Below are 21,292 nucleotides of genomic sequence, written 5' to 3'. Positions count from 1 at the left end.
CTTCTTTTGACTCAAATTATTAAATTATAATCATTTTAAAACATTAATTTATTAAAAATAAATTTTATTTTTGGTATATACTTAAACAAATTTTTATTTTGTCAATGACATTACACTGGTATCATATTTTAAAAAACATAGTTTTTTCAAAATCTATCATTATTATAATAAGAAGAAAAATTTATTATTATTATTATTATAGAGTCATATATCATATCTCATGTTTTCAATACATGGCAACCTATATTCAAAAACCCAGAGAACACCTTAAAGCCGCCATTTCATAAAGACCTCCATATTTTTAAAGGTGTTTAAATGCGTTTCTGGAAATAATTTTTTTTTTTTTATTCTTCTACCACAGTGTTGCACCTAACAAGGTTTTTTGGAAGAAAATATTTTTTTGGTATACATTTACATATAGTTCAATACATAGGAGTATAAGACATTTCAAAAAAAAAAAACACTCACCTCAACTCCAGCACTCCTAAAACGTTGAAAGTTGAATTTGTAATTAAAATAGATAATTCCAATTTGCACTTCCCACTGAAAAGCATTTGATTCAGAGAACATCAAGTTCATAAATATAAACAGATCACTCAATTCATTAGTCCACCACCACGCAAATGGGCATCATTATTGAACACAATTGCGTACGAGTCCACCACCACGACTTTACACGGCTCTGTACAACAGTACAAGTTATATAATATTTATTTAAAAGAAATAAAAGGCGCAATCAATTACCATTTACAATGGGACAGCATTATCTGGAAGGTCATCCCCCCTTCTGAAGACTTATGTACACAACATCAATAAATACATTTCCAACCGCAGAGGCAGCAGGAGTCCTTCCTTACTCTTCGGTTTTGCAGAGGTATCATCAGCAACCCATTTCAAGCAGCCGTGTACACACCGACAGCCTGTAGCTGGACGTGCTGCTTGCCCTCATTGTGAGGGTGAAGAATAACTGTAGCATGAGCCTCAGCCTGCTGATGATCGTTGTTCCCCGCATCCAAAACTGAGATAGAGCTCACCAAAGAATTCCCCTTAGTCATACTGTCTTGGTCACCTCCGTCTCTTGTTATGATATCCCATTCCTCCTTGAGTGACATTACTTCCACGTCTTTCCCTTTGTGCCTTCCCATTTCAAACGCAGTGGGTAGTATCACGTAATCGTTTAGAGGGTTGTAGTATGGATCGGGGTCACCTGCCTTCAGCCAGTGCTTCAGTATCCGGAATACATGATGATCGCATAGTATTCCACGGTGCTCACCAAGGACTCCAACCCTTGCTTCTGCATTAAGCCCATCTGACTGGAATAAGACCAACACAATGTCTCAGTACAACACCATTTTTCAGTTTAAATTCAGTCAGTTTAAATTCACGTTCCAATGTCTAATCCAATGAAGGTCATGGTGGAGCTTTCAGGTCATAAAACATACTGTACAAATTGAATACCGCAGTAAAAATAATAGTATGATTATTTTTCCAATCCAATTTTCTCCATATTCATAAAATGTTTAACAGTTTTTAGACTTCTTAAATACAAGAAAAGTCATTGTATAACTGCCACTCTGCAGATTTCCAGGTTATGAATTGCAAATGGTATATCAACCCTTTTGCTTTCAGGCTCCAAAACAAAAAATGAGGAAGAGATGCTGAACATCACATTCCCAGAAACTCTGAAGGATCCCCACGAACCAAACTCCACAAGAGGATCATTTTGATAAATCAGAAGAAACCCTGAAAATAAAATGCAGCTTAAAATATAAACCACTGCTCTAAAGTTTGAAAGTGACTATATATTTTAGAAGATAATATAGTTTCATAAAAATAGAGCGTTGCCATTTGTATGTCCACATCTATGGAATGGGCTTGCAACAGATGAACCACAACGACTTTCCAATTCTTGCAGCTGAAGTTAATCCTACTCACCCTATAGGCCTATGCTAAATATGAATCCTACCGGTAGATATCCTATTTTGACGAAGCTGATCTTAAGCCCATTGCAAGTTCAGCAATGCTGAAGCTAGTATTCCTGGAAAATTGGATTACTTTTTATCAAATTGTGCAATCAATTTGATTTGTATGCAAATCTGCCTCAGGGGGTCTCAGTGGTCAATCTTCCATTTCTGGATTCACTAATTATGCAATATCAAAGTTGTTGCAATAGTACCAAAGAAAAATAAGAAAATAATTTGGTTTCAATCCAATTATGCAATTTGAATAAAAACAAATCAATCACATGAGATCAGCCCAAGGATTGGCTTTTGATCCACGTGTAAGGAGAGAATTTACGGTTATCTTGCATAATTTCCTGAACAGCTCTTGTAAAATAAGGAAAAAAATTCAACAATAACAACAAGCCTTAAAAGTCACTAGGTGGGGTGGGCTAGATGAATTCTTTTCCACCAATTCACCTGATCAAGAGTGTTTTCCTTTATTAGATTAAGGGTTGTTAAATCCTTCCTCACTGCCTCATTCCAAATTATTTTAGGCCTACTTCTATCCCTTTTCATGCCAAAAACAATAACTAGCTCACTCCTCCTCATAGGTGTTCTACAAGATCTGCATTTCAAATGCCCAAACCATCTAAATTGCCCATCCCTTATCTTGTTTTCAACTGGTGCTTTACCTAAATTATTATGTATGCACTCATTTCTTACTTTATCTTTTAATTTTAAATCACTCATCCACCTTAAAATTTGCATCTCAGCAACTTTTATATTTTATACATGTTTCTTAGTTGCCCAACATTTTGAACCATAAAGCATAGCTAGCCTTATAGTCATTTTATAAAACTTTCCTTGTAATTTTAAGGGTATTCTACAATCACACAATACACCTGACGCACTCCTCCATTTTACCCAACCTTTTTTTAATTCTATGTAGTACATATTCTTCAATTTCCCCTTCAGCTTGCATAATAGATCTAATATATCTAAATCTATCAGTGCTATTAATCTCTTAATTATCAAATTTAATCTTCTCTATTGCTACTCCTTACATTATTGAAATTACATTTCATATATCCGTCTTATTCCTACTAATCCTAAACTTTTTAGATTATAATGTGGCTCTCCAAAGTTCTAGCTTAAATTTAAATCCGTTCTTACTATCATCAATCAACAACACAATATTATCTGCAAACAACATACTCCAAGAAATCTCATTTTGGATATTCCTAGTTAGTTCATCAATTACTAAAGTAAAAAGGACTCAAAGCGAAACCTAATGCACACCTATTGTGATTGGAAAATCTCTAGATTCTCCTCCTATAGTCCTAACGCTAGTCACTACTCTATCATACATATTCTTAATGATATCTATATATTTACTGCAAACTCCTTTCTTTTCTTAGACCCACCAAAGAACTTCCCTAGGTACATCATAAGCTTTCTTTAAGGTCAATAAAAACCATATGAAGACCCCTCTTCTTTTTCCTAAACTTTTCCATTAAACTTCTTAAAAGATAAATAGTTTCTGTTGTTGATCTCCCTAGACATAAAACCAAATTGATTTTCTGAAATCTTCGTCTCTAATTTTATTCTATGTTCAATTACCCTTTCCTATATTTTCATTGTATGACTCATAATCTTAATTCCACAATAGCTATTATAGTTTTAAATATCGCCTTTATTTTTGTACAAAGAGACTAACATACTTTTCTTTCATTCTTCCGATATTTTCGTGGTTTTTATAATAATTTTGAATAGATTTTTTATTTATTTATTTGAAACAATAGTGTCTGAGGCCCTTTGGACACTCTACTAATCCATCGAGACAATGAGCCCGCCCCTTCTACTCTTCTCCACTTAAATAGCAAGGTATTATATCAAATGGAGATCCATAGCCCCTCTACACAATAATGTTGAATAGATTAGTTAATCAAATAATCCTTTATTCCCTAAACATCTCCAAACTTAAATTGGTATTTTACCTGGTCCTATAGATTTTCCACTTTTCATCTTTTTAATGTCATCTTAACTTCAAGGACTCTAATTTTACAAATAAATCTCCTATTTTTAGTCTTCTCTTCATTTGTCACTTCCAAGTTCAATCTTTCATTTTGGTTTTTATTAAACTTATCAAAATATCTCCCGTACCTCTCTTTTATGTCTTCTTCTCTAATTAAGACATTATCATTCTCGTTCTTTATACATTTTACATCACCTAAATCTTTGCATTTTCTTTTTCTAGTTCTAGCAAGTTTATAAATATTTTTTTCTCATTTTGTATCTAATTTAGTACATGAAGTAACATAAGCTATATGTTTAGCTTCAATAATAGTCTTTTTTGCATTTTTTTTCTCGCTTCTTTATATTTTTCAAGATTTTCTATATTTTTTGTCATATTTTATTAAAAAAACACAAAAATGCATATACTAAGCCTACAAATCATAAACACATACCCTCCACTAATAACCAACTATTGGAAAAATTATTAATAATAGTAAAAAGAAGAGAAATAACGAGAGGAGCAAAACTTAAAAGGAAATGACAACTGCTTGAAAAATACTAAAGTACCTTTTGTTGCAGGAAATTTGATGCCACTAATGAAAATCAAACGAAAAATATTTAAACAATGAGGGATTACAAGAAGTCTTCCATCTAAATTCAAGATTCAAATCCAAGAATATTGAAGAAACAAGATTCCTCAACTCATAAAATATTTATTGCCTCTTCATGATTTTAGGAGTGAAGAAACATGAAATCCTTTGATTTTCTTGGGTCTTTGGGGAAAAAGAAATGAAAGAAAGTTCAAAGAGGGGATCTATTTGGTTGGTGAGAAAACAAAATCAAAAGAGAGAACATAATAAAGGAAAATGAAAGAAAAAAAAAAATCTTCAGAAGTAGAAGTAAAAGAAATAAAAAGAAGAGGAATTTGAGTCAAAGCATTGGGGGAACATTGATATAAGCAATAAATGAAAAGAAAAAAAAATGATTAATCACTTTACAGTCTTCAAGCTCTTTCTCTAAAACGAGTTTTGAAACTTTAAATCTCATGAAATGAGTTCAAACTTCAAAAGACACAAGGATTGATGATTGTGAAACAAATTCAAGCTTTAAAGGTGGGAATGAGCAGATGTATGCAATTGCGTGTGTTCCATAATTTGGACTTTGCACCTTTTGATTCAGCTTTGTCAAAAAAAAAAAAAAAAACAAGAGAAAGCTTCTGAACAAATTCACCAAGCCCTTGAAGAATATGAACACCGAGTAGCAAAAATCGATGCTTGCTCATATCAAAAGGCGGAGAAAAAAGATAAAGCGTTAAGATCCCCAACGAATGGTAATGAAAAGCGAAGCACAAATTCAAATTCAACTTGAAATAAGGAAACTCACAAAAAGAAGAGGGGGAGGGGTTCACAAAGATCGGTAGAAAATAAAAAAAATGTCATCCGGCAGTGGAGAAACAGGAATAAACCCAACTTACTTAATGGAGTAAAGATGAAGTGAATATGGAGCAGAGCACTTGCTGTGAAGCCAGTGGCGAAAGTTTGAGAAGCAGAGGCTTTAGGCAAAAGACTCCATAATGCCCGGTAGAAAAGCTTTTGCGCAAACCATAAAAAGAGAGGGTACGTGAAGACGGCGACCAGAGGAGATGGGGAAAGGACTTGCGATGGCCGAAGAAGTAGAACAGGCCTAAATTTTGAAATCTATAAACAATATATTTAGGGAATTTTGCGCTCATTTGTTTAGGGAACAAATACATCCTATCATAAAGCAAGAATCTGCATTGTGTCAAGGAGTGACAATGTAATAGGGTAAATGGGTGAGAGAGAGACTGTACTAATTGTATTCTCCAAGGATTTATAACGAATCTTTGATTGCTTGTGTTAATGCTCGTATAGTTATTCTCTTGAATTTGAATAAAACAAGTAGTCATTTTCATTATAGTGCTTTGTTGCCTTGGATTGGGATGCATCTTATTGCTTTATTAATATCCATTGTATATAAATGTCTTGCCCGTGTTATATCTTGTCGTTCCTAGTTTCTGATGGATATCAATACTTGCTCGTGTTTGCAAATTTGAACACGTGACTACTGGCTGACTCATTGGAGGAGAGCTCTCAAAGAGTGCCACACGGCCCTAAACGCGTGACTACTAGCCGACTCATTGGAGGAGAGCTCTCAACGAGTGCCGCACGGCCCTAAACAAGTGCCGCGCAGTCCTTACTTGAGAGTCCTATTTTGGGGGTTCGTGACACATTGCCTAATGCTACCCACCCCCCCCCCCCCCGGGGGTTCTCATTTCAAGCATACACATCCATGATTTTTTATCATCCATGCCATCTTCATCATCACCATCATCATCCTACACTCACTAATTACCATAACCACCTACACAAGCACACTTGGCTGGCTTCCACACCACCTCGCATGACCATCACATTCCATCCATACCACTTGAGAAACCTCCACTCACCAACTATCCCAAATAGCATTTTCCAAATACCAAAACCTAATTGAAGGCTCCTTCAAAACCACCTACAACTACCTCTATTCACCCATGCGCCCCCATACCTGAAATACAAGGCTTCTCCATCTCCTCCTCCTTCATTTCCCCTAGATTTCAACATTTTATAGAGAGAGAGAGAAAGAGAGAGAGAGAGAGAGACATTGCAAGTGTTGGCATCTAGCTTCACATGTGAAAGAAAAGGGGGTCTCAGATACCCACCCACCCAAATTTTTTTTAAAAAAATATTTTAAATTATTTTATTTTTATTTACTGTTTTGTATTGTTTTTGCATTATTAATTTAAATAAGAAAAAATAAGTCTAAAGTATCCGAAAACTTTGTTTAAAGAGATGAGTTTTGTTTATTATTATTATTATTATTATTATTATAACTACTATTATTAGGCTGAGAATTATACTTTTTGACTATTGTTGTCACTATGTTTTCACTTGAATCATTAAAATATCCAAAATAAATATTCTGCATAAATGTTACATTTTTTAAAAAATAAAAATAATAATTGCTCAGGAGTTTCTTCTATTATTTTTGTTTTTCTGCTGTTTGTCAATTTAGATGCATTTTTTTTTTGTTCATTTTTTAAATTACTAAAAGCCTATAAGAATATTTATATTCATAAAACTAAAATAACGATTTTTCATGTTTCTAAAAAGTGTTATCTCATGGAAATTTTTTTAGGTTTTTTTTTTTCTACTTTATTTTGGTTCATTAGACTTGCATTAGTAATTTGGAAAGACTCTCAAGGTTTTAAAAGAAAAGAAATTCCCAGAACTACCAAATATGTAAATTAGAAGAAAATTAGATTCCCTATAAAAAAAGAATAGTACTTGCAATTATACCATGCATGTTTGCTTATTTTTTACTATTCTTGCACTTTCACTACTCTACTTACCATTGCTCATCTTATTGGATAATATCTTTTAAAATATATCAGTGTTTTAAACGGCAAAGGCATATGATGAGGTGTTTTAACCTTTATGATGTGACGCATAAACCTTCGATATTTTTTTTTTTATAAAAAAATATGAAAATAAATTACACATCTTAAAAAGTAAAGAAAAATTTAAGAAAATCACAACCAAAATATAAAAATAGATAAATACAATTTGTAAACTACTTCTTGGCCATTCAAAAATTGCTAACTTGAATTCATTACATTTAGCATGGCAAGAGATAGCTATAACATTCCAAAGCTCAAATTATTTCAAGATCTAAGATACAATTCTCAATTATTTTGGAAAGGTCAAGGTTCACAAGTTTTTGAAATCAACTCATATTACAACATTCCTTCTATATAAACAACAAGAAGAAGCCAAGCCTTTAAGTCCCACCGGGTGGGTTGGCTACATTAATCATTTTCCGCCAATTGACACAATAATCAGCAACTTCCTCTGAAAAATTCAAGGCTATTAAATCCTTACTGCCTTATAGTTATTTTAGGTCTATACATATCCCTTCTACTGCCCCTCACAATAACTAGCTCACTCCCGCTCACTGGCACACTATTTGACCAACGTTGCAAATGCCCAAACCATCTAAGTTGTCCCTCCCTTATCTTAACTTCTACAAGAGCTATGTCTAACTTACCATGAATATGTTCATTCCTTGGTTTAACTTTTGATATTATACCACTCATCCACCTTAGCATTCTCATCTCGGCAGACATTCCTTTTACATAAACATGTAGTTAAAATTTTGTAGCCATATCTAACTTCAAAATCACACCCAAGATGCATAATCCTCAACTAAAAAGGTGCAAAAAGTGTGCCTTACGCACAAATGTGTATGGCGCAGTAATAAAAATCAGTGTGTAATAACCGTTATGGACGTTATGTAATGGTATCAATGGCTTCTGAGACTATTCCAGGGCAACACATCGAGGGTGCTCCGATTCATAACTGAAACAACCATTAATATCTACGGTGCCATATGGGACATTACAGGCCGTTACAGTGTCAAACTTGGTGTGAATGACAAATTGGTTTTTGAGTCCTTTTTCTTTGCATTTTTCCCTTTCTCCTCCCTTTATTGAAGCTTTAGAAACTCAATTTTAAGTTGGTGTTTAATTGGTGGCTTTTTTATATTAAAAAAACCTTTTTTATTTTATTTTCCTTGACATTTAGTATGCATTTTCTCAATAACTACTATAAAAATAAACCCAACTTTTTCTCTCATTAAATTACATATGTTGGTATTCAAGTTCTTTCAATTTTTTTTTCTTATTTTTCTTATATTAAGTTTAGAGACTAAATTACACTCTATTAGATGCATTTTCGTTCCTTTTTTAGCGTATGAACATTCTATATTTTATTTTTGGATAAAAAAAAATTCCACTAAAGATTATAACATGCAAAAGATGGCATTCTACATTTTACATTTCTTTAGATTTATGATTTCTCAATTTCACTTAAAATCAATAAAGTAGTGAAAAAATTCGAAAATGCATACTTCTTATCATTAATAGCAACTAAAGCGACCAACATGACATCTAATACTTGTAGTATATGTTATATTTAAATTGATTAAAATTTACTAAAAATCATTTAAAGCTTAGTATAAGGATTTTGGGATCAAAACATGTGAATCTATATGTTTTCAAAAATTTTATAATGCAAAAAAAGAATTCACAGACGCACTGACCATTACCTATTACGTAACGCCCGCAACGCTACTATTACATGGACCGTTCCTATTATTTAAAACCATGGTGTATGCCTCACGGCTTAATGAGTCAGCTTTTTCTAGGATTTGATATTTTAAATTGAATCTCAAGGCGTTTTAGGCATGCCTCACCTTGAGACAAACCTCAAGGTGAGCATCAATTGAGCCTTTTAGAACACTGAAATAGATAATCAGAAGTATGTCACACTAGCACCAATCTTCAATGCCCAAAAAAAGAGAAGTTTGGAAGTTTGGCCATGCGTGGCTATGGAAGTGTGCAGCGATGAGGCAGAGTAGGATGATATGATTATAAAGATGGTGAATGATCATGTGACTTTTTGAGTCCGATTCTTGTTTTGATTATGATAAACCACAATATCTCATCTGTGTGTTAAGTTGCAATTTCATGGGTTGCGCCGAATGGTGTGCACATTTAAGTACTTTTCGGCTTCCATTTCTCATCTATCATCTGTGTGTTAAGTGTATAAACAGTTTTCTAAGCACGGATGATAGATGAGAAATGGAAGCCGAAAAGTACTTAAATGTGCACACCATTCGGCGCAACCCATGAAATTGCAAAGGAGTAAAGTAAGAAGATTTTTGTTTCAAGTTGCAGTGTAATGCATTTATTATTTGAGTCTGTAATAATATAATTTGTAATAATTGCATTATATGCATGATAGGATGCATAAGCTCAAAGACCAGAGAATAACCTTAGGGATCACTTTCGATCGACCAAAGGTCAACCGACATTGGTTTTTTGGAGTAAACTCTCAAGGCCATGACTGAGTCCCTTGAACCTAATTGCAAACATATACAAGTAGGGATAAAATCATATAAGGTCAAAAGAAGAAGAAATATTTTTCAAAGGGCTTCGTCGACCAACCTATTGGCGTTGTCAACGCCTCGGTAGACCGACCGGCCAGAAAGTCAAAGTGTTGACTTGGCTTAGTCGATTGAACCAAAAATGAGCATACCGTCCACGGTCGACCAAACCGTGACAGTGACGTCTTCCACCTTCCTCAACCGACCGAACGTTCAGTTCAAAATGATCCCGACAAAAAGAACTTCATAAACCGGCAAACTGAACCAGTGGACGGGCGACCAAACTTCGAAGGTTTGGGAAATCGCCTCTATTCAGTCAACCGACCGTTTCCCACAGCAAATTGAACCTAGAAAACAATTCAAAATTAATGATTTTGTTCGGTCGACCATTGCTGAGCTTCGGTCAACCAAACCTCTCAAGTTGCTTGATTTTTACCGCCTTTAAAATAGGTTAATTTTAATTAACCAACATTAAACTTTTCCAAAATGACCCTTGTGTCCCCCAACGGTTATAATTTGTTGAAAACTTATAAACACCTATTCATTTGGTGAGATTAAGTAGGAATTAGGAAACTTGATTAGCAAAACCTCTTTGAAATTCTTGCAAATTTTTCCCCTACTTTCACTCAAACAAACTCATATATTTTACTCTTACTGATTTCTTATTGCAAAATCATTCTTGTAACCGACCGTTTCCCACAGCAAATTGAACCTAGAAAACAATTCAAAATTGATGAATCTATTTAGTCAACCGTTGCTGAGCTTCGGTCAATCGAACCTCTCGGGTTGCTTGATTTTTACCGCTTTTACATTTTAATTAACCAGCATTAAACTTTTCCAAAATGACCCTTGTGTCCCCCAACGGTTATAATTTGTTGAGAACTTATAAACACCTATTCATTTGGTGAGATTAAGTAAGAATTAGCAAACTTGATTAGCAAAAACCTCTTTGAAATTCTTGCAAATTTTTCCCCTACTTTCACTCAAACAAACTCATATATTTTACTCTTACTGATTTCTTATTGCAAAATCATTCTTGTAAGAGTGTTTTGAAATCATCCATCTCATTTACAAAAGCTCACTCTCTCATTGCACCTTCACATTAGATATTGATTTTAGAAGAGTAAGCTAGAGTTTTCCCTTGGTATTTAATCCATAAATCTCCTTTGGGAAAACTCTTGAGCATGTGAGTCTTGCATTCTTTTTGCAAGATTCGAGAGCTTGTATTGTGATATTACCAAATATTTTCTGACAAGCTTAATTTCGAATATCTCCTATACTTGATACTTGAAATTTGTTCTAGAGATATTTGATTGTATTCTTAAGATCTTTGAGGTTGTTCTTGTGATTAATATATATTGTGTGACTCAAAGATCTATTCACAACACTCTCACATATTAACTATTATAGTTGCATATTATTGAGAGTTGGCATATAGACTTCACTGAACTTATACATTCCTATCATACTAAAGTGTAATTTGTTGTATTGTGCATATTGGTACATATTTGCTTATTGGAGAAGCATTGAAATTGTACATGAAAATTTATATTTGATTATCTGTTGTATTTCAGACGTAGCCTGAGAGGGTGTTAATCTAGTCCGTAAGGACTGATTGTAAAGGTTGAAGCCAACCCTGAAAATTTGACCTAATATTGTATACGGTGCCGCTCCACCCGTTAAGTAAGTTTTAGTGGAATCCTACGACTTGCAAGCTAAGGCAGGGACGTAGGCAGCATTGGCCGAACCCCGATAACATATCGTGTGTCTACTTTTAATTTCCAGCACTTTATATTCTTTCACATGTATGTTATATTTGATATATTGTGAATGCTGCCCATGATTTAATTTCTGCATATTATATTTATCTGCGCAATTGGTATATGCTTAGAAGACCCTAGGTTGTGTATTATTGATATCTCGTTTAACCTAGGAAGAAGTTTTAAAATTTCAATTCATCCCTCCCCCCCCTCTTGGGATCACACCAATTCCAACAGATCACAATAATGACGAAGACGATAAAATGGATGATCGAAAAGGAGTGATGAGAATAATGTTCATTGACATGCATATATGAAGCAGAACGGGGATTTTCCTTCTTTTTAGCGTTCCTTAATCCTTCTAATGACCAACCATGGAGAAACCCTTCTTTTTTCTATGCAATATCCCTAGGCCCCTTCCGTGTATGTGGAGCAGCCTTACAGCTATAGCATTAGGAGATAGCTGCCATACTGCAGGGTCTCTGCTTTCCATAAATAACGTAGTGCAACCCTTATTCTGCAAGAACAATTCAGGCAATCATGCATAATCAAGCTCAGAGCATCTGCCAAACATCAGGATCAAAGCCAAATAGCCAGCATTGAGCCAAGTTCAAATAATCATGATTTTTCATTCAAATTGAATAATCAAATGAGGAGACGCACTGACCATTATCTATTACGTAACACCCACAACGCTACTATTACATGGACGACTCCTATTATTTAAAACCATGGCGTTTTGGGCATGCCTCACCTTGAAACAAACCTCAAGGTGATTTTTCGTTCAAGTTGATATTTTAATCATGATTTTTAAATCAAATTGAATAATCAAATGACACTAAAATTATTTTCTTATTTTTCTCTCATATTATTGCATGCATGTCAACACCACATAAGCAATGATTCCAGAGTTCAAGCAACCACCAAGAAGTACCCCTCACTGCCAACTTTTCTTATTTTCTTGAGTCTCTCACTGCTTCAATCAGATACAATTAACTCCGTAAACGCAAAGCTAATCCATGGTTTTTATCAAATAAAAACCACAAACAATATCAGTCAGAATAATATCCTATGGTAGAACTTCAAACGAGATAGGTATCATTGTTGTGTAATGCAATAACTAAACATTTTCCAAAAACGTTATTCACAATGTAATTTAACTTCAGAAATTATCAAAAAGGATTTCAAGGACAAAAAAGATGACATACCTTTGCTGATTCCATAGGAACCGTCCCATCACCATCAACGCATACAAATTTAGCCTAAATTAGGGAGATACAAGTTAGATATAACCAGCTTCTCATTAAACCATAAACTCAATCATTTCATTCTATTGAAGCACATTATGCAAGCACAAAACAAAAGAAAAACATGGAGCAAAAACAGTTCAAGTACTTGACCACTTCATAAATCAACAACATTTAACAAAATTACATAAACAATTGCAAAATAAACATGCACTTCTGTAAAATTTAGCCACATATTCAGTAAAAGACAGACCTTGAGAAATGGTAGTTGTTGTAGATCTGTGACAGGTTCATCCTCACTTCCATAGCTGCAGAACAGTAAATCAACATTAGAGATGACACACATCAAAAGCAAGCATACACAGTTCTGCAAGTGTAATGAGGTGCTTGCAAAAATCTAGTAATAATGAGTACAGTAATTATGGATTCCACACCAAAAAAAAAAAGTTGAATAAGCAATACCAAACACTGTGAGGTGTCTCAAGACCAATCCCATATATATTGTAGAATTTCACTAAGGGTGGAACATGAGCACAAGACAACATCTTTCGCGTTTCATCAGCCCATTTCAAGATCTCTAAGTTGAATGGTAAAGGAATGTTCACCCCATCATAGATTACCTGTAATTACATTAGTAACAATAAGAACCTGCGTAAGCATTATAATTGCACATACTATAGCAGACCATAAATTACATTATATTAGCAACAAAATAATATAAAAACTTCTTAAAAAAATGGAATTTGCATTTAAAAAAATAGAAAACCTATTATCATCATCGACTCCATAGAGGGTTTGAGGTAGGTAATGCTCTCATTGTTCAAATGAATGATTTTTGTATAAGTTCAACCTTTGGACATGATGAGACACCTTGGGTTGTAGTAGATGCAAATAGCAAAGAATGTAAGTTGTGGAAGAACAGTTTAAGATCTATTGACAGAACAGACTTTGGGTCTTAAGTCATCCCAAGATCATGACCTTATTGGTAGCACCCATGATGAACATAGGTTCTTCATTTCCTATTATGCAAACCTCAATTTTGGATAGTGGTCGCATGTCAAGTAAACTATTGGGATAAAATTTGTGTCACATAAGCACTATCCTTTGGAAAGCATTTTATGCATGGACCTATCATATTTCATGCAAGGATTGATAAATTCTATAAGAATATATTTATTGAGGATAATTCTTTTTTAATATTGAAGTTCTGTCGTTGAAACAATCTCTTAGAAGTAAGAGAGAAAACTGAGAGAATTATGGGAGAGAAGTAGACGGAAGATGAGAAGATGCAGAGGATAGAGACAGCAGTGAACAGAACAGACAATATTAGCAAAACAGAGAGAGAAGAAAAGGAGATGGGAAGAGGAAGAAAGTAGGAAGAAGAAGGAAGATGGGGAAGAGGGAGAGGGCTGCATGAAAGAGGGGGAAACAGTAAGAAGTCTCAATACTAAGATATGCTAAATATGACAATTAAAATAGAATTGACCATGATTTCTCTACTATCTAGGACAATAACAAAATATTGTTGTAAAAAAACAAACAAAAAAAAAGGATAGAATTTTAATTTAAATGGCTACAACAATACTTAACAACTATTGCTGGGAAAAGCTTCTGTTGCTCTTTCTTCTTCCATAATTGACATTGCCCTTAATATTTCCTCGTTAATTTTCTTGTGAGGATTAGTACCAAAACATAATCTTGTTCTTGAAGACAAGACTCTTCATCGTTTAAAGTCAAAAATCAGGTTACTATGAGAATGCCTCTCACGGATTGATGGGTCAAGCACCTGCTATGATTGTAAGCAGATCCTACATGCTAGAGAACATGTGTGACTTTGATGTTGATAGTGCAACACCCAAGCAAGCTCTCAAGTGGATGTAGGTCAAGCATTGGACTAAACCACTAAAAAAATTGATTTTATCACTCTCCCCAGTCTCTCTTAATTTTTATTATTTGCACGTGATTAATTTCATAGCTTCCACAATTTGCATTTGATTTCATAGTGCACTGTATTTTCAGTCACCCAATTCAAAACCTCCCTCCTCCTCCTCTTGGGTTCAACCTAGACGACCATCATCAATATGGATCAATATGGTATGCCGATCAATGCAAGCTTTTGAATTTCAATTCCAACTGAACTTGGCCAAAATGCAGACAAATCCATTAACTTAAGGAAAATTTAAAAATTGCCAAAATTAATCTCTTTAGGAAAGACTCAAAATTAATCAAATAGGGGTATTAGAAATCTTAAAAAGTCAATACAACTCACGATGACAAATTTCTTCTCAAAACCAAAATTTTGAAGTAGAGTAATCAGCACGAATTGATATTCACTTGATCACAGAAAAGGTAATAGCTCACCGAGTTACTTGAAAGAGCTTCTTCCAAAATTGATATACTGTCCTCTGGGGAATAGGACTCGAGCATGACATTGGATTTTCCACCATTATCATGTTGCACTCTCCAAATTTCAAGAAGTGGATCATGTTGCCAATGAAAATCTTGACAAGCCATCAACTCATATAGTGATGGACATTCAATAAGCTGGAAATAGTGCAGTTCATTAGTAATTGATACTAACAAATTCATAAAAATAAATGAACTAATATTGTCATTCATTAATGATATGAAATTTATTTATTCATTTATTTTCTTTTAATTCAAAGTACCCAAACATAGAAGTAACCACAAATTACAAAGCAAGACAATTATCAAAATACACAAATCTCAGAAGTCAAACCACACAAACAGTATATCTTCTCAAGTAACAATACAACAAGTACTTCAAAGAACCAGAAAGCTAGAGAAAGCTCTCATCATGTGCTAATGCTTCTCTTGCAGAAAAAGAAATGACATTACAAACTATTCTGATAAAACTAAAAATTAGCATCATTTACCTGAGAATCAAACATCAAGCAAAGCACCCAAGTGTCAAAGTCGTAAAGCAGAAACAGAGTAAATGAAAAAAGGAAGAAACTACGTTTCTATTTTTCTCCAAGGAAGAGATTTTGCCCAGTCATATGGCATAATCCTTTAAATACTTAACTGCAGATAACGTATCTTGTGTCTATGCTTAGGTGAAGTACCATGTATCGACCATTGATTAGCTTTATGGTCCTCAAAACAAAAGATTTAGGTTGCTAAATCGCAACCTAAATGACATCCCATACATACTTGCATTCAGCAAAATCAGACAACTCATGATAACTCAATTAAAGAGGAAGAAAAGATACAAAGTTCAGAAAGGCAAAAAGGAATAGAACAACATTAAAGGATTCGCAGGGGCCAACAAGAACAATAAATTTGGATGTTGCTTAGTAGAAAGAGAGGGGAAAAGAAAAAGTGGATTTACAGAAATATAAAGGACTAAGAAACATAATAAAGGAAGCTGTACCAAATCCAGTTGAAGACAAATAAGGAAAAGGGAGATGACTAAAAATAGACTAAAAGAAGGAACAAAAGAGATGTCATGCAGGCTTGTCTTTCTTCTATTCTTTTGTGTTATTTGTCTCCGATCAGATCATCTTGCAAAGAACTCACAAGTCAGAGAAGCTGATGAGGGATTTTCCTTTTTTTGGTCAAGGGTGAGTGATATAATAAGAGGGATCAACTTATTAGATGGACACCAAGGCAGTGTTTGGAAGCATGGATTTCAGGGCTTGGATTTGGATTTGTGTGGCTTTTAAATAAAATACAATTTTATATATGTTTTGTCCAAATCCTTGCAAGTCCAAATTCAAGGTTCGGACTCCATGCTTCCAAACAAATGGTAAGCATCAAGGGGATTGACCTATGAGGATTTGTATCTAAAAACATCTCTTTAGTGACCAAATTATTATAGGATTTCCCCTTAAAACTCAACTCTCTGAGATCAAGCAATCCATAGTCTGGGTTTAGCTTGGGCGGGATGTTAGAGTAGGAGTAAATGTTAGCCATGATGCTCATATTTCTTAATTATTTTCTCCCACATATCTATAATATATATGTGCACATGTGTGCGTGTAAGTATGAATAGTGTATGTCATTTTTTTTGGACAACTATATCCTTTAATTTTGAAGATATATGACCAAAACTTCCAAGCAGAAGTTAATTTCTGTACTACATATAGAAGTATGAATAATGTAAATTAATTTGTAGACAAAAGTGTCCTAACCTTTCAAAAGCATAAATTTTCATTATAAATAGAAGTAGAAATTTGTAAATTATTTCATGCACGAAAATATCTTTATCTTTATCTTTTTAAAGTAAAAAAGAACAGCTCAGTGCACAAAGCTCCTGCATATACGGAGTCTGGGGAAGGGGCAGACCATCAAATATTCTTGAAAAAAAAAGAAGCAAATTTATATATAATAAAATAATTCAACTAAAATTATATAAATTACATTTAGAATGTCGATAGTTTCTGCACCTTAGATATTTAATGGAATGGAATCAGGAAGAATGGAATCAAATTTCTCCCCTGATTTCATCACCTCAGTCAAATTTCCATTCCATTCCTTTCCTACCCCATTCCATTCTGCAAACCAAACAAGTCATTATTGTTTAAACATGAAAGGAAAAGCATTGAATTGGTTAAAAAATAAAATACATTAATAGTGTATATACACACACACACACACACATATAAATATCTATCTATATCTATACTATATTGAAAAAGTACAAATAGACCAGATTAATCATTTTATGAAAAAATATCCTCACATTTTAAAAACAAGAAATATTACTAAAAGAAAGTAAACTTAAATAAAATTACAGCACCTTTCACCAACTCAAAGTGCGTACAGCTTGTTCCTGCGCAGTCTAATCACTGACTGCCAAACACATGCACAGTTGTTCCACTCCACACATTCCCTGAATCCCTGGACTTCTCTTCTTCTGCTTCTTCCGCTTCAAGAGCTACAGAACAGATCTAGCATTCCTTTCATCCATTGATTCCGGCAAACCTCCCCTAAAATCTGTTGATTCTAGCAAATCCCCTCAAAATCCATCGATTCCAGCAAGTCCTTCAGCCTCAATAGCAGTGGTCGTGCAGTGATGATTCCAAATCCATTGGCAAATCTGAAACCCATTGATTCCAGCGCCACACCAGGGGGGGGTGAACCATTGTTTCCAAATAACATTGATTCCAGGAAACCCTCCAAAACCGATTGATTCTAGCAAATCATCCTAACATCCATCGTTTCAGGCCATGGGTAGTGGCCGGAGGAGAGGAGTGTGGCGAGGTGCTTCAGATGGAAAGGGATGGATGGAGGGATGGTGCATGGTGGATGGTGGATGGTAGTGAAGTGCACAAAGAGAGGAGGGTGGCAAGGAGCTGCAAATGGGGAATGGAGGACGGAGGAATGGTGGATGATGCAGAAGAAGCAGAAGAAGAAAAGGCCAGGGAATGCATGGAACCACTGTGCGCGCGTCTGGCGGACGGTGGTGATTGGATCACGCAGAAAAATGCTGTACGCGGTGCGCATAGGTGAAAGGTGTTGAATAAAATTATATCTATATATAAAATATATCTTGGATTATTTTTCTTTTTTTTTTTTATGGAAAAACGAATTCATTAGATAAATAAAGAATGTACAATCAGGAGAGAAGACATCTCCTTAACGAAATCTGAGAATGCCCAGAAAAACAAAACAAAAAAAAAAAATAGAAAAACAAAAAATACAGCAAACTCAAATCAGCATGCCCTGAGAAGGGACTTCCAATCCCACTGAACATATGTCAAACACATCCCCATAAAATTTCCATTGCCCGCACACCACAAAGAAACCATAAAATACACTTTCTCCCACACCAACCAATATGGCATCTTCTTCCCTGAAAAAATATGTAGATTACGTTCCTTACACAAGCTCCATAGCACTGCAAATAAAGCACAACTTCATAAAGCAATACCCTCCTTCCTCCTTCCAAACCCCCACAAAAGATATTGCCAAGAACTCCTCCACTATTCTCAGACAAACCCAGCTTTCTCCAAAATATTAATTAACTTATTCCAAACCTTCCATGCAAAATCTCAATGCAAGAAAAGATAATAGTTAGATTATGATCAATCAAAACAAAGCATACATATATCAGGGAATAGAGCCTTTAATTGTCTCCTGATCTGCAGCAAGTCATTAGTATTTATTCTATTAAGCACAACGAACCAAAGAAACACTTTCATTTTATGGGGGATTTTGACCTTCCAGATTACGTGTAGAGTGGAAAGAAACAATTGGTACCAACCAAGAAATCAAAGAAATATTTACACGAAAAAACACTTGAGGAATCCAACAACCAAGATTGACAATCATCCTCCAAAGATGTCCTACAATTGTTCAACATAACCAACAAAGAAGATAATTCAATAGATTCACTATCATTCAAGGCTCTCCTAAAACCAAAATTCCAAGAAGGTATAGGACCGCCCAAATCTACAATAAAAGAAGAAATGGGATCATTTTTCCCTAAGCTTAAACGAAATAAGCAAGGAAAAAAGGTGGTCAAAACAACATTTCCCAACCACATAAATTTCCAAAAATGAATGTTGCAACCCTTATCACAGGCCTAAAGAGAGGATAAGTCTGGGAAATAGCTTTCCACGGGCTTTTCAAAGAACATATAAAACCTAAATTAGTATCCCACCCATTCCCATCAAGTGCAAATTTACTTTTATTAACTTTATGCCACAAGGAGGAAACCTCTAGCGGGAATCGCCAAAGCCATTTAGCCAAAAGAGTCGTGTTCTTCAACACCAAATTTCCAAGACCCAAATCACCCTCTCTCTTAGTCATACACACCACTTCCCAATTCACTAAGTGATCCTTAAAACCCCCTACCCCAGACCACAAAAAATCTCCCATAATTCTCTCAATCTTACATGCAACTCCCATTGGGATTTTAAAAATAGACATAAAATACAATGGAAAACTAGAAAGACAAGCTTGAATTAGAGGAATCCTCCCTCCCAGAGAAAAAAGGGCTCCTCTCCACCCACCTAACCGCTTGGACACTCTCTCCACCACCTCATCCCAAAAACTAGCTACTCTAGGATTGCCCCCCAAAGCAATCGCAAAATAGGACATCGGCCACACCTAACTCTACACACCCAACTTCCAAGGCTAATTCACTAACACTCTCTATAGGCACGTCAATAGTTGCAATTCCACTCTTTCCCATATTAATCTTCATCCCCAATATCCTTTCAAAAATTCGAAGAAGCCCCACTATATTTAGAACAGAAGACTTATGATCCATCAATAAAAAAATGGTATCTGCAAACTAAAGATGAGAAACCATAATCTCCTCCTTGCCCACTTTCAAACCTTTCACTAAACCTTTATCCACCACCTTATCAACCTACCTACTCAAAATATTTGCCACTAACACATACAAAAACAAAGAAAGAATATCCCCTTGTCTAATCCCCCTCATGGCCTTAAACCAAGATTTAGGTTCACCATTCACTATCTCCACAAAATTCACATTCAACATAAAGCCTTTCATCCATTTAGCCATCTTTCTCCAAACCCCTTCCTCACTAAAATCTCATCCAAAATATTCCAACCCTCTATCATAAGCTTTTTCAAAATCCAACTTAAAAACAAGCCACTTTTTCTTCCTTCTCCTAATATCCTCAACAATTTCATTCGCAATCAAAATTGCATCCACAATCTGTCATCCCCCCACAAATGCACTCTAGGCCTTAGATATAGTCCTATCAAACACCACACATAACCTATTAGCTAGCACTATAGTGATTATTTTATAAACACTAGAAACTAAGCTAATCGGGCTATAATCAAAAATCTTGATGGACATTATTTTTTTGGCACCAAAGTGATAAAAGTAGAATTAATACCCTTGTTAAGAATCACATTCCAATAAAATTCATTAAAAACCTTCATAAGGTCATTCTTCACCACCATTCAACAATCTTGATAAAAAGCTAAATTAAAACCATCCAGCCCAGGGGCTTGATCCCTCTCCATCCCAAAAATTGTGTCCCTAACTTCCTCTTCCTCAAAAGGTCCCTCTAACTAGGCTATCTTATCATTAGGCAAAGAATCTCACTCTAATCCTTCGACCATCGGTCTACTCTCATCCTCCTTAGAATACGGATTATAATAAAAATCTATGATCTCCGAAGCAATTCAATTAGAATTCGTGATTATAGCCCCCATATCCACCTCTGTCTCCCTAATCAAATTCTTTCTCATTTTTTCATTAGCAATCCTATGAAAAAAAAAAAATTAGAATTACAATCTCCATCTCTAACCCACTTAAACTTCATCTTTTCCCTCCAACTTCTCATTTCCTTAAAGATCGGCTATTCCAATT

General features: G+C 34.7%; 1 protein-coding gene across 1 annotated transcript in view; it reads right to left on the bottom strand.

Annotated features, from left to right (window-relative positions):
* Window positions 1-578: 578 nt before the first annotated feature.
* Window positions 579-21,292, bottom strand: part of LOC131159998 (lecithin-cholesterol acyltransferase-like 4) — a 41,694-nt gene continuing 20,980 nt past the window's right edge. The window contains exons 7-11 of the mRNA XM_058115268.1: window positions 15,331-15,513; window positions 13,432-13,589; window positions 13,223-13,277; window positions 12,931-12,984; window positions 579-1,313 (exon numbers count right to left, since the gene is read on the bottom strand). Of these exons, the coding sequence (XP_057971251.1) occupies window positions 894-1,313; window positions 12,931-12,984; window positions 13,223-13,277; window positions 13,432-13,589; window positions 15,331-15,513 (870 nt within the window). The 3' untranslated portion in view covers window positions 579-893. The remainder of the gene's footprint in view (window positions 1,314-12,930; window positions 12,985-13,222; window positions 13,278-13,431; window positions 13,590-15,330; window positions 15,514-21,292) is intronic.

Source organism: Malania oleifera, chromosome 7, assembly GCF_029873635.1.
Source record: "Malania oleifera isolate guangnan ecotype guangnan chromosome 7, ASM2987363v1, whole genome shotgun sequence".
NCBI lineage: Eukaryota > Viridiplantae > Streptophyta > Magnoliopsida > Santalales > Ximeniaceae > Malania > Malania oleifera.
The sequence above is the reverse complement of the archived record's forward strand: the minus strand, read 5'-3'. Positions and strand labels throughout refer to the sequence as shown.